General features: G+C 35.2%; 1 protein-coding gene, 1 long non-coding RNA gene and 1 pseudogene across 3 annotated transcripts; 1 reads left to right on the top strand and 2 right to left on the bottom strand.

Moving 5' to 3' along the window:
- Positions 1-3,578: 3,578 nt before the first annotated feature.
- On the bottom strand, positions 3,579-5,419 carry LOC147524343 (uncharacterized). Its single transcript, XR_015196939.1, has 3 exons — positions 4,547-5,419; positions 3,694-3,757; positions 3,579-3,612 (listed from the first exon to the last, which is right to left on the bottom strand). It is a non-coding gene; the product is annotated as an uncharacterized LOC147524343 (long non-coding RNA).
- A 24-nt stretch (positions 5,420-5,443) lies between these two features.
- LOC147524342 (large ribosomal subunit protein uL14x/uL14z/uL14y pseudogene) lies at positions 5,444-6,420 on the bottom strand (annotated as a pseudogene). Its single transcript, XR_015196938.1, has 2 exons — positions 6,305-6,420; positions 5,444-6,146 (listed from the first exon to the last, which is right to left on the bottom strand). The product of XR_015196938.1 is annotated as a large ribosomal subunit protein uL14x/uL14z/uL14y pseudogene (transcript).
- Positions 6,421-10,173: 3,753 nt separating this feature from the next.
- On the top strand, positions 10,174-10,989 carry LOC147524341 (uncharacterized). Its single transcript, XM_086574364.1, has one exon. It carries the CDS (start codon positions 10,174-10,176, stop codon positions 10,987-10,989), a length of 816 nt encoding a protein of 271 aa, XP_086430490.1.
- Positions 10,990-11,461: the final 472 nt, after the last annotated feature.

Here is an 11,461-nt window from a genome sequence, read left to right as displayed (position 1 = left end):
TAACCACATAATTGTCACTAAAATAGGTATCTATGGCACCTATATAAAACTAACTTTTAAATCCTTGAAAAGCAAACATGAAACTTTTGCTAGATGCACTGAAAATACATTGTCGAAGATCAAACCAACCTTTTCAACGACATTAACCTGAGTACCTACTACTTCTTCAACTGTCGTCAAAACACCTTGTTCAACAACATCAACACCCACATACTCTTGAGAAACACAAATTTTTTTAAAATGATAAAAAGCTTCCTCGAGTAAAGTAGCTGTCGATGATTCCACAATATTTTCGGCATAACCCATTCTTCTCAAAACCAGTTGCATTTTTTTCCCTCCAGTTCTGGTGAAGATAATCGAGTCTTGGTACCGAAGCCCACATATGGACCATTAAGATCCACAAGATGTTTCAACTATCTCTGCCCTGGGGTTTGGTCAACCGCTGATTTTCGACTTCCAACTGTACTTGTTTTCGGTTCGTGATGAATTCGTATTACCCTATTATCTGACACCTGCAAAATGATCAAGTACATATTCGAAATACTGTTTAATATTTAATATTCTGACCAGACAGCAACTTGGAAAGTCAACATAGTCAAGGAATAACAATAATGAACTTACCCCCCGACTTTCACAGAGTATGTCAAGATTAACATAGTGCGTATTAACACTCCTTTCAAGCTGCAACAAGATTAACGCTATTACAAAATATGACAAAACAAACAAAATAAAAATCTAACTATTTCAGACGACAGAGAGGATTGACCACCTCAAGTGCATTTTTCACAGTTAGCTTTTCTTTCACATAATCTGGAAGACGTAGCTCTTCCCTCACCACTAGAGTCTTCCGATTCTTCAATTTCCCTTCCCAGGTACTACCCCTTGTTGTTTTCCCTAGAATTTCCACCCATCCTAACAACCAAGGGAAAACATTTTCATCCTAATGATGTGGACCCAAAGAAGTCACAAGGAGGAAAATCCAAAGACTAAAAATTATTAAACAGCCATGGAGGGCTGAACTAAAATTGGGCTGGTCCGGAAGTTCCATTTTCTTGTTAAGAGCCTCCAAACTATCCTTAATAACTTCAAATACAAAATAGCCCCAAGGAAACCTATCAAAGGCTACCAAATCATCAGCAACATCCACATTTTGAATGCTGACCCCACGATGGCTCATGGGTATTAGAAAAGAGCCTAGAACATACAGCCTGTTTAGTCTATAGACATCATTCCAACACTCTACATCATTGATGGCATTTTTCTTTGCCATCGCCCTAGCTTCTAAAATTTCAACCAGAGAAATCGAATTTTTCTGCTTACTTTCGGGAGTAACATGAAAATACTTTTCCCTAAACTTCATCAGTTTCTTCTTACACATCCTGTAGTACATGTCATCAGGCTGATTAGTCGGAAACCTCGTTAAAAGTGCAACATCATACTTCTTAAAAGTAAAGTATTCATCCTTAATTCTATAAGTCAGCTTCGACACCCTCATCTTCAACACTTCCAAAATCAATCTCTCATGGGTAACAAGTTTGGATATCCTTGGTTCCTCATCTGCAGAACCAACCTGACTAGGAACTGCAAATGGATACGCATTCACCAAAAACCCAAAAGGAGACGAACTCAATTCAGCTGCTTCTTGCGGTTCTAATGCATCAAAGAAATCCCTTTGCAACTTTGACAAACTGCAACCACTACTAAAAAAATGACATATTATGACGTTTGTTTTTTTATCTATCTTGACGGCTTTGTTAAAAACCGTCAAGATAGGTGTTTTAGTAATATTTTTATGACGACTATTGCAATATTATGTCGTGTATGACACAAGCGTCACGAAATTATAATAAATTTACGACAGCTATTGCAATATTATGTCGTGTATGACACAAACGTCAAGAAAATATAATAAATTTATGATGGCTGTTGCAACATTATGTCGTGTATGACACAAACGTCAAGAAAATATAATAATTTTATGATGGCTGTTGTAATATTATGTCGTGTATGACACAAGTGTCAAGAAAATATGATGGTGTTTCCTAAAACAGTCAAATTAGCAATAAAATAAACCATCAACCTTCTCATAATTTTTTGGGCACTAGCTAGGTTGGACCATTTTGTCTTTCAATTAAACCGTCAACAACTTAACCGAAAAAAAGAATACCAAAATCAATAGACTCCTCACTAGGAATCACTACTAAAAAAATGGCTTTTTATGACAATTTTTAGTTGTCATGAAATACATATCATGACACTTTCTGATTGAAAAACTAGTCGTCATTACTGAGGGTATCATAAAAAGTCAACCAAAACTGTCATTAAATTTATGACGGTTCATAGAAAGACGTCTCAAAAGGTCCTCCCATTATGACATATATTAGTCTTTAAAACGTCATAGTAGGTAAATTTTATTATGACACCTCATATGTAACTGTCATTAATTATATTTAGAACCGTCAAGAAATTAACAATATTTTTGAACAGTTCACATCAGAACCGTCATGAAACGCTCATTGACTACTGTGGAACCGTCATGAAATGTCCATTGACTACTATGGAACCGTCATGAAATGCCTATTAACTACTATAAAACCGTCATTTTATGGAAAAAAAATACGTCAACAAATAGTTTACACTGTGACAGTTCTTCTACAACCGTTATCTATTTTTATTTATTTATTTTTTAAAATTTATATTACATATATTATTATATTTTTCCAGTAAAAACTGATGCATAATAACCTGTAATTCAATTCCTAACCTGTAAACTTATTTCACCAATAAAACAACTATAAAATTCTCAAAAATAAAATTAGAACATCCACAGTAACTTCAACCCATATATTTTCAAACCATTCTAAAATACTTATTTCTTACATCAATTTATCATTTATCCAACATCACTGAAAAATACTGGATACATTTATTTGATAGCACATTCAACCAAACTAAAAATCATTCTAATCAACTCCATCATCAACAAATTAAGTATTATCCATCAATCGATCGAACGTTGTCAAACCTAAGAAACAAATAAAGTAAAGAAAAATTATTAGTAAATTTGCTACAAAAAGCTCAAGCCACTGACCAAAAGCAGACTATTTTATATCGGCATGAGGATAATAATGCGATGGGACCTAATTCTCACAACGGAAGAAAAAATAAATGAAAATACCTACAATACAAATGGGTTGTGGTTCAAGATATACACTACTACATACATTTAAAGTTATCCCATATCTTAAAGCAGCAAACAAAATAAAAACAAAATACTATTATCGCAATACATACACATATCTTTGGCTTGGCGAGATAAATCGTTCGATAAAGTCAATAAACTCCATACGAATTTCAATAAGCTCAGCAGTGGTATAGGTAATAGTGTTGGCCAACTTCATTAGCTACACGAGTACATCAAGTTAACAAAGAATTTAGTATATATGATATACATTTACAAGAAAGAATTACATAGATATTTTAGAATATATTAACAAGAAAGACTTGCTAACCTTTATCTTAATTGATTGACTAGGATCCATCATAAAATGTCTCATGAACCGCAAGACATAATATCCATGTACACTCGTATCCTCCTGGTTGAATTGGGCACTACACGAAAACATAAACAAATTATCAAAACACATTCAATACACTAAGTAAATCTTTCACATTCAAGTATTGTATATTTACCTCGACATAGTCCCACTCTGGTTCCACTCTTTTTCCTTCACTTAATGCTAATGTTTTCATCCCACTAAAAAAACTAACTTTATAATTAAATTACAAGTTGTTTGCATATATGACATACAAAATAAAAATAAGATTCATCAACTCACGTGTTCACTATGCATCTTAGCTTTATATCAGGGACACCTCCAGTTGAATCAAGAAATTATATATTTTTTTGCACTTACATCAATAATTACCAAAACCCAATGAATCATATACAACCATATATAGGAGTTAAGAAAGTACAAAAAATAAAAATAAAATGAGAACTGTTGCTCAAGGTAGTGACTATAATCCGATTTGGCAAGCTCAAGGTAGAGGCTGTTGCTCACATTGTACATCCTTCAACAAATACAATCCATGCAAAAGCTTTAAATTAGTTGTTACTAAGATTTGTTCACAATTTCGATATGCTAAATAAACCAAAAGAGGATATAAAAAAAAGAGTGGCCTGACTTTGAAAAATAAAACCAAAAATCACAAGTATGTTCAAGAAGCAAAATTAGTTGGTTTGGATGAAGCCCAATATTTGAAACTTTTACCTATCAAACAATTAATTAATATATAATGGGCACTGTCTAAAATGGGTCTTATTAAGCTATATAAGGTAACAAGATGCTGAAACAGGTTGGTCAATTATGGTATACTTTCCATCATGAACAAAAAGACTCAAAACCAGGTAGATGCATTCTTGTAAAACAAGTAAGCAAGTACTATACAAATACTTAAGATGTTGGTCAACAATGACATATACTACGTTATAGGAAAGGAGATAAGAGGCAATAACCAATAGCCTGGGAATTGAAAGTAGTACCTGCCTCTTCGGACTCCTGAAGTGGAACTGAACCATGTGATGTGTTGCTAACCATTGTAAATTACCTGATCTTAAAAAAAAAATGCATTATAAAACAAATAATCACACATGGGACATACACAAGACAATGCCATAATAATAGCTAATAATATAAATCATGCAATAGATGTCCTTACAGAGTTAAAATAGACATGCAATATGTCAAACAAAAAAAATTGCATATGTAAAGGAAAAGGTTCAGAAAAACACACATTTTTATGCTTTCAGCATTCGCTTTATGGAACATGCTCATAGCCTTGGATACCCTTCTTTTTATATTATCTGCATTTTATCTTATTGAAAAAGAATAAGTCATCTCCAGTCCTTGACAAGCTGACAACAGAGAGCTAATGAGAGGGTATGCCAATATTTGGCTTCAACATTTAATATTATATTAAAATATTTCTCATACATTATACAAAAAAAGCGGCTTAGCCTCATGAAGGTGGTGACACACAAGAACAGTGTGCACTTGGGAACTACTTATAAAAGCAATAGATGATGGTGAAAAGTCAACAGCACCAAACGAAGGTAAATAGCTTAACTTCCAAAAATGGTAAATGCAAGGTCTAAATCCGAAGCTTGTTATCCCAAATGTCAACGATATATACTACTTTTTATGAGTATCCAACATCCAGCCCAGAGAATAATAGATCCCCATGTAAAACCTATCTTGCTTAGTGCATCTTCAATGTCCTTATGAACTCATTATAAAGCATTTTTTAAATTTGTATTCTTAGCTCTTTTATCTCATACATCTATTTTACTTGGTTCCCAGAACAATTTGACTATTTAGTGTTTATTGTTTTTGCGTAACATCCTTGAGCTACGTAACACAAGCTTCATCCTTTATATGTCGAATTAATATGATTGACTATAACAATAGTGGTCGGAAAACCAACAGTGAATTCAAGTACATTCAACAGAAAACTCTAACATGAATTCAAGTACAAAACTAACTAAGGTTTTTTTTTAAGACAAGTCCTTTTATGCATTAAAAGTGCTAAAGATGAGTTCAGTTAAAAAAGGGTAAACTTCAAACTTCCAAACAAAACCGAGTACACCATTGCATAAACAATGAAAATAGGAATTTCCTAAACGATAGCATTTGCAGCACTAGCAATCCTAGGCCATAAGTCAGCACACTCCTTACCAATGGGGCCAGTGATAGCAGATCCTTTCATTTCACCTTTTGGGTTCACTATGACTCCAGCATTATCTTTGAAGTACATGAAGACACCATCCTTTTGCCTCCGGGGCTTCCTCCGCGAACAACCAACCCGAGGCATCACCTTTTTCCCGAGATCGGGCTTACCTTTCTTGACAAGAGCCATAACCATGTCACCAACACAAGTGAAGGAAGCCTGTTCAACCTTCCTTTGATACCCTTCACAGAGATAATGTACAAGTTCTTGGCTCCGGTGTTATCAGCACAATTAATCGTAGCAGCCACTGGAAGACCCAGTGACATACCGAACTTGTTTCCTGCAGAACCACCACGTCCTCATTTGGACATCTCTGAAACTCAGTTTGCTGCTCACACTCAAATGACGATTCCTAACTAAGGTTTTTGCAACAAAACCTAACAGTGAATATTTTTCCAAAACAAATTAACACCCAATTTTCCAATCTGAAACATAAATAGACCAAAATATATATGTAGATACAAAACCATTTACACTACAAATAAACCCTAAACATAAATAGAAAAATATTTACCTTGAAGCTGTTGGTTTTAGTAGATCGATCAATACAAGCACGCCTTCAAGCCATTGGTTTCAGTAGATCGATAAATAGAGAGAGAGAGAGAGAGAGAGAGAGAGAGAGAGAGAGAGAGAGAGAGAGAGAGAGAGTATGCAAACAATGAATTGAGATTGTTGTGATGAGAGAAGGAGAAAGACAAAAAGAAACATAAAAAAATAAATAGTTAAGTGGCGGCGGGGGACGAAGGCTAAGTGGCGGTGGGGGAAGAAAGGTTAAACTGGTCGTATATTTATTTTTCCCAAGTGTTATCAGCCCTAACCCACGGTCAAAATCGTACCCGATGGTTTCGGCCCTGGCTGCACCCACGGCCCAAGTTATGAGTTAAATTGTGGCTAAAAATATTGAAGCCACCAAATCAGAAATAACCTATTTGCTACGGTCAAAAGGCGTAGGAAGTTATGCCAGGGTTCATGACCGTGGCTAAAATTAACAGGGATCCGTGGGCAAAAGTCTATTTTCTTGTAGTGAGCGGGGAAATCCTTTCTCCATATCGATTTTATTATCTTCAGTATTAGATAGGGATTCAGGTTTTGGTTATTTGGGAAGTTTGGTTATTGAGTAACCATAAAAAAAAAAGGAAGTTTGGTTATTAAGAATTGGGTATACTATTACTGACCCGAGACTTAACCCAATTATTCTTATTCACGGTTCACTCAACCAGTCAGTTACAAAGGGTTCATTTTTAATTGTTCCCAAATGGTTAGACAATTAATTAAACACCGGTCATGCTGAAAGGAAAAAGTTAGACAATTTTTCACTTGACGTTTGTGAAAATAAACTCATAAATTAGACACCAAACTTGACATTGATAAAAAAACGTCAAAGATATTTATGATGGCTAGCCTATAACAGTCAACATTAACATCATACGTCATAAAGCGAACGGTAAGTATACAATTGTTAGTCACTAACTTGACATATTGATAAAAAAAAACGTCACATATATTTATGATGCCTAACCTATAACCGTCAACATTTGACATCAAGCGTCATAAAATTAATGGTGAGATAGAAATAATGACGGGTTATACGGAAGTCGTCAAGGTAGAAAAAAAATATCCGTCATAAAGAGCCCTTTTTTTAGTAGTGAATTGAACCGTCAATAGACTCCTCACTTATGGAAACAACTTTATCAAAAACAAAAAACTTATCTTATAAAAAAAAACTTATTGAAACAACAATAATGAGAAATCCAAGTTCCCTTCACGATGAAAATTCTCCCGCTCACCCTAATTATTTTTCCCTCTCGCCGAATATTAAGGGATTGATGTTAGGGTTACGCCTATATATCTTTCTTCCCCTTCCATTGCAAACCCTAACAGTTGTGCCTTTTTTTTTTCTTCGTCTCATTGGTTTCTCACACACTCACTTCTTCACTTCTTAGCTGCACTTAAACTTGTTTGAGAAGGGATCAGTCTGATTACTACTACAACGAAGGTTTCTGAAATCTAAAAGTAAGTATTTTTTTTGTTTATCTCTTTTTTCTTGTTTAAATTGTTTGTAGAAATATTTGTTATTGCATTCAAATTTTTTTTTTCAATGAGAACCTCAGTCTGAGGTTCAAATCATCTGAAAAAATGCAGCAATATTATGTTTTTTGGGTTCTGGTTGTTCATTGTAATATGGATCCTGAACAGTGAACACGTACTATTCTAGTTTGCTTGTTATTAATTACTAGGTCCCCATCTACTTATCTGTTTCATCAACATTCAAGGTCTTGTGAACTATTGCTAAGAATGAAGATTGAATATGTTTAGACATACATATGGAAAGTTAGTGTGCTTGTCATCCATTTGATCTGTTTCATGGTTGACTACTCTTATTCTTTTATGTAGATTATTAAAAACCTAACAAACTAGTAAATGAAATAATACAGGAAGTGAAAATATGAAAGGGCAGACAGGCTCACTAATTGGACAGTGGTACAGGAATGATAACAAGCATCCCTTCTTCTCTTTCTGATTAGTGTACTAAAAGTGATTTATTTCATATGTATTGTATATCACACATCCGATTATGGTTCATCTAGTCCTAATTTCGTTCTAACTGAGCTAGCTCGTGGCTTGGTCTTCAGTGACATGATCTTCCCTTGGGTGACTTTTCTGCATATTGACTGACTCCCTTGCATTGAAGTTGATTAGCTTTATGCTTAGCTACATTTTCTCTTCTCGATAGCCGGATAGTGAAGAAAAAGAAGGGCGGTCTCCATCCTTTTCATCATAAGTAAGTAAGTCTTTGAGAGCTTGCTTGCTATTAAGCTACTGAGATTCGTTCCTCGGAAAAAGAAAGATTATCCGTTATCTATGAAATTATGTTATTAGCTTATTCAAAGGTCATTCTCCCTTCTCAAGGAAGTGAGCCAGTCATCCGAGCCAGTATTCAATTCTGTTGTGCGGTCGCAAAACGCGCTTCGCTTAGACTTTTGTCCATTAAGTGCTGACTCCGCTAATAAGCAAGAGGATTATTCAACTACTAACTGATGACCAGGGACTACTATGCTTTTATCCACTACTAATATTGACTGACATGTTGAGAGAATAGCAGCAGGAGAAAGAAAAAAAAGAAGTAGAGTTAGGTTCTGTTCATTTGTGTGAGCATCTCCTTCGGACCCTCGGTCAATTCGTCTACTCATTCAGCGTATGATTCTTATCCAATTGCTTCTTCTAATAAGTCTTATGAAACGGGAGATATGCATTCGGATTCCTTACTTGGCTTGGGGCTTATGAGCATTCAGATTCGTTAACGTGCCCATAATAATACAGTTTTCCCTGCGTCTTCCCCTATATTTTTATCCTCCTTTTGCTGGCCCTTCTTCTTAGGGCTAATGTACTTTTATGCCTCTTTTCTCTTCATCCTAGAAGAGAGCAAATATAAACAAAAATAAAAAATTTAGGCAATCTACTGTAAACCAGAGATTTAGTCCACCATATGTATACAGTAAAGCCTCATTAGCAAACAAAAATACAACAAAATTGGTAGTAAGGAGAACAATTCATAAAGAGTATTCATAAGTAGAACTCTCATGCTAGGGCAGAACAAAATTGGTAAAACACTATAAGAAAAACTAAATCATGATTAAACTAAATCCCCAATCAATTGACACTAAATTCCAAACAACACAATCTTAATTTAAACAGACCCATCTACAAAACATGTAAGGGTACATCAAACATCTAAAACAAAAATTAAACAAATTGGGTTGTGAGGAAAACAGTATTACCTGTCAGTTTAGGAACTGAAAATAAGACTTTATTAATGCTACACTGCGAAACCCAAAATTCAAATGAAAGTGAAGTCTTTCACACTTCGCAGCTAATGGGGTTTAATTTTGGATTCCAAAATCAAAATAGAATTTTAGTTTAATATTAGGGTTTAATTATCGGTTACTTGGGTTGAAAAAACAGTTGAAATCCGACTGAAATACTTGGTATTCAATTCCTGAGAAAAAGGTGTGACTAATCCCCAAAAAAAAAGGCAACTTATAAATTTTAGCATGTCCCCCCCCCCCCCCAAATATATATATTCATGTGCACCGGATGCATATTAGACTAATTAGCATCAACATCATATCAAAGATTCAAGGAGAAAGAGTAAGATGACAGAGACTAGTTTGGGGCAGATTGGTTTTACCAAGACATTCTTTTACTACATGACAGTTGTTCTCCAACAGCTTATCAACGCAAGACATGTTGGTATACAAAAAGATCCTTTCATTCTCCTCCTATTGTTTGTGTAATCAAAGTAGAGAATTCTCTAATCATCTTTACTTTGATTGCACATATTCATGTGAGATTATCAATGGTATAAAAACTGCTCTAGGAATTATGACTGATTGTAGAAGTTCGAATAGGGAATGGTCCTCGCTGTTGAGATTGTGCAAAGGCTCTAGCTTAGTGGCTGAAATCTATAAGGTTTACATTTGTGTGGCAGTGGATGGGATATGGAAAGAAAGAAATGGGCGCAGGTTCAAGAATAATGCTAGACCAGCTGTAGTGGCGTTAAGGAAAATCATCAGAGAAACCAAGGGGTACATTCAGACTCAGGTAACTGAAATCGCAGATTCCCTAGAAACTAGAAAGCTCTGTCAGTCGCTAGGCATACAAGTTAAGTTCAGAGCTATGAAGATGCAACATTGCAATTGGATTCCACCAGAACAAGGAGTGGTAAAGCTGAACACAGATGGGGCTTTGACGGACAAGGGAGCTGGACATGGCGGCATCATCAGAAACAATAATGGAGAGGTGTTGGCAGCTTATACGGGTAGTGGTGATAATCAGGTTGGTTTGTATCAGGAGCTAAAAGCTATTGGGCTTGGGCTCGAGTTATGTTATGAGATAGGAGCTCAAAAAGTGGAACTTGAATCCAATTCCCTTACAGCAATGAAAATCATCACCAAGATCGCAAAACCACCATGGACATGTATGGATTTGGAATCTCAAATTTCAAACCTAGCTACAAAATTTAGATTTTGTTCTTTCTCGCATGTTTTTAGGGAACCTAACAAGCCGGTAGACCTACTTGCTGGTCTTAACCCTTCTCTTTGTAATGATTTGTCAGTGTTTATACCTCCTCTAGATAGAGAATTGCAAAAATTAATAGAGGGGGATGCACGAGGGACTACCTATGTAAGATTTGGTTAATTAATGCAGGTGAGGGTCAGCCTAACCCTAGCTTACTTTTAAAAAAAAAATAGATTCAACGGTCTGAAGATTCAAAGTTAAACGTTAATTCCAAGTTGCTGACGTCACCATTACAAATAGTGAAACACGTGACTTAATCTTGGAAATCCATCGAACGACTATTAAAGAGCTGTTCCATACAAGCTTATAAGGGAATCTTCTCCCTTCACAATGTGAAAACCAAGGCTTCAAACACTTCCAATACTTTTTCAATGGCTTCTGCTTGGACGTTCAAAGCTACCGAAAATGGTGAAGCTTCACTTACATTCAAAACTCAACTTACTCAAGATCATGCAATTCCCCCAATCAATTCTTCTGTTGGTGTGGTAAGAGGGTCTAAAACCTCATTTAATTCCTCTATTACCTTATATTTACTGTTATGGCCAAATACAATATTCTTTACATTTTATTTTCAGCTCCCTTTTAATTTTCA

The sequence above is a fragment of the Coptis chinensis genome, chromosome 1 (genome assembly GCF_015680905.1).
Source record: "Coptis chinensis isolate HL-2020 chromosome 1, ASM1568090v1, whole genome shotgun sequence".
NCBI lineage: Eukaryota > Viridiplantae > Streptophyta > Magnoliopsida > Ranunculales > Ranunculaceae > Coptis > Coptis chinensis.
The sequence above is the reverse complement of the archived record's forward strand: the minus strand, read 5'-3'. Positions and strand labels throughout refer to the sequence as shown.

Coding starts and splice junctions, on each gene's coding strand:
- LOC147524341 (XM_086574364.1), top strand. CDS start 10,174: ATGACTGATTGTAGAAGTTCGAATAGGGAATGGTCCTCGCTGTTGAGA.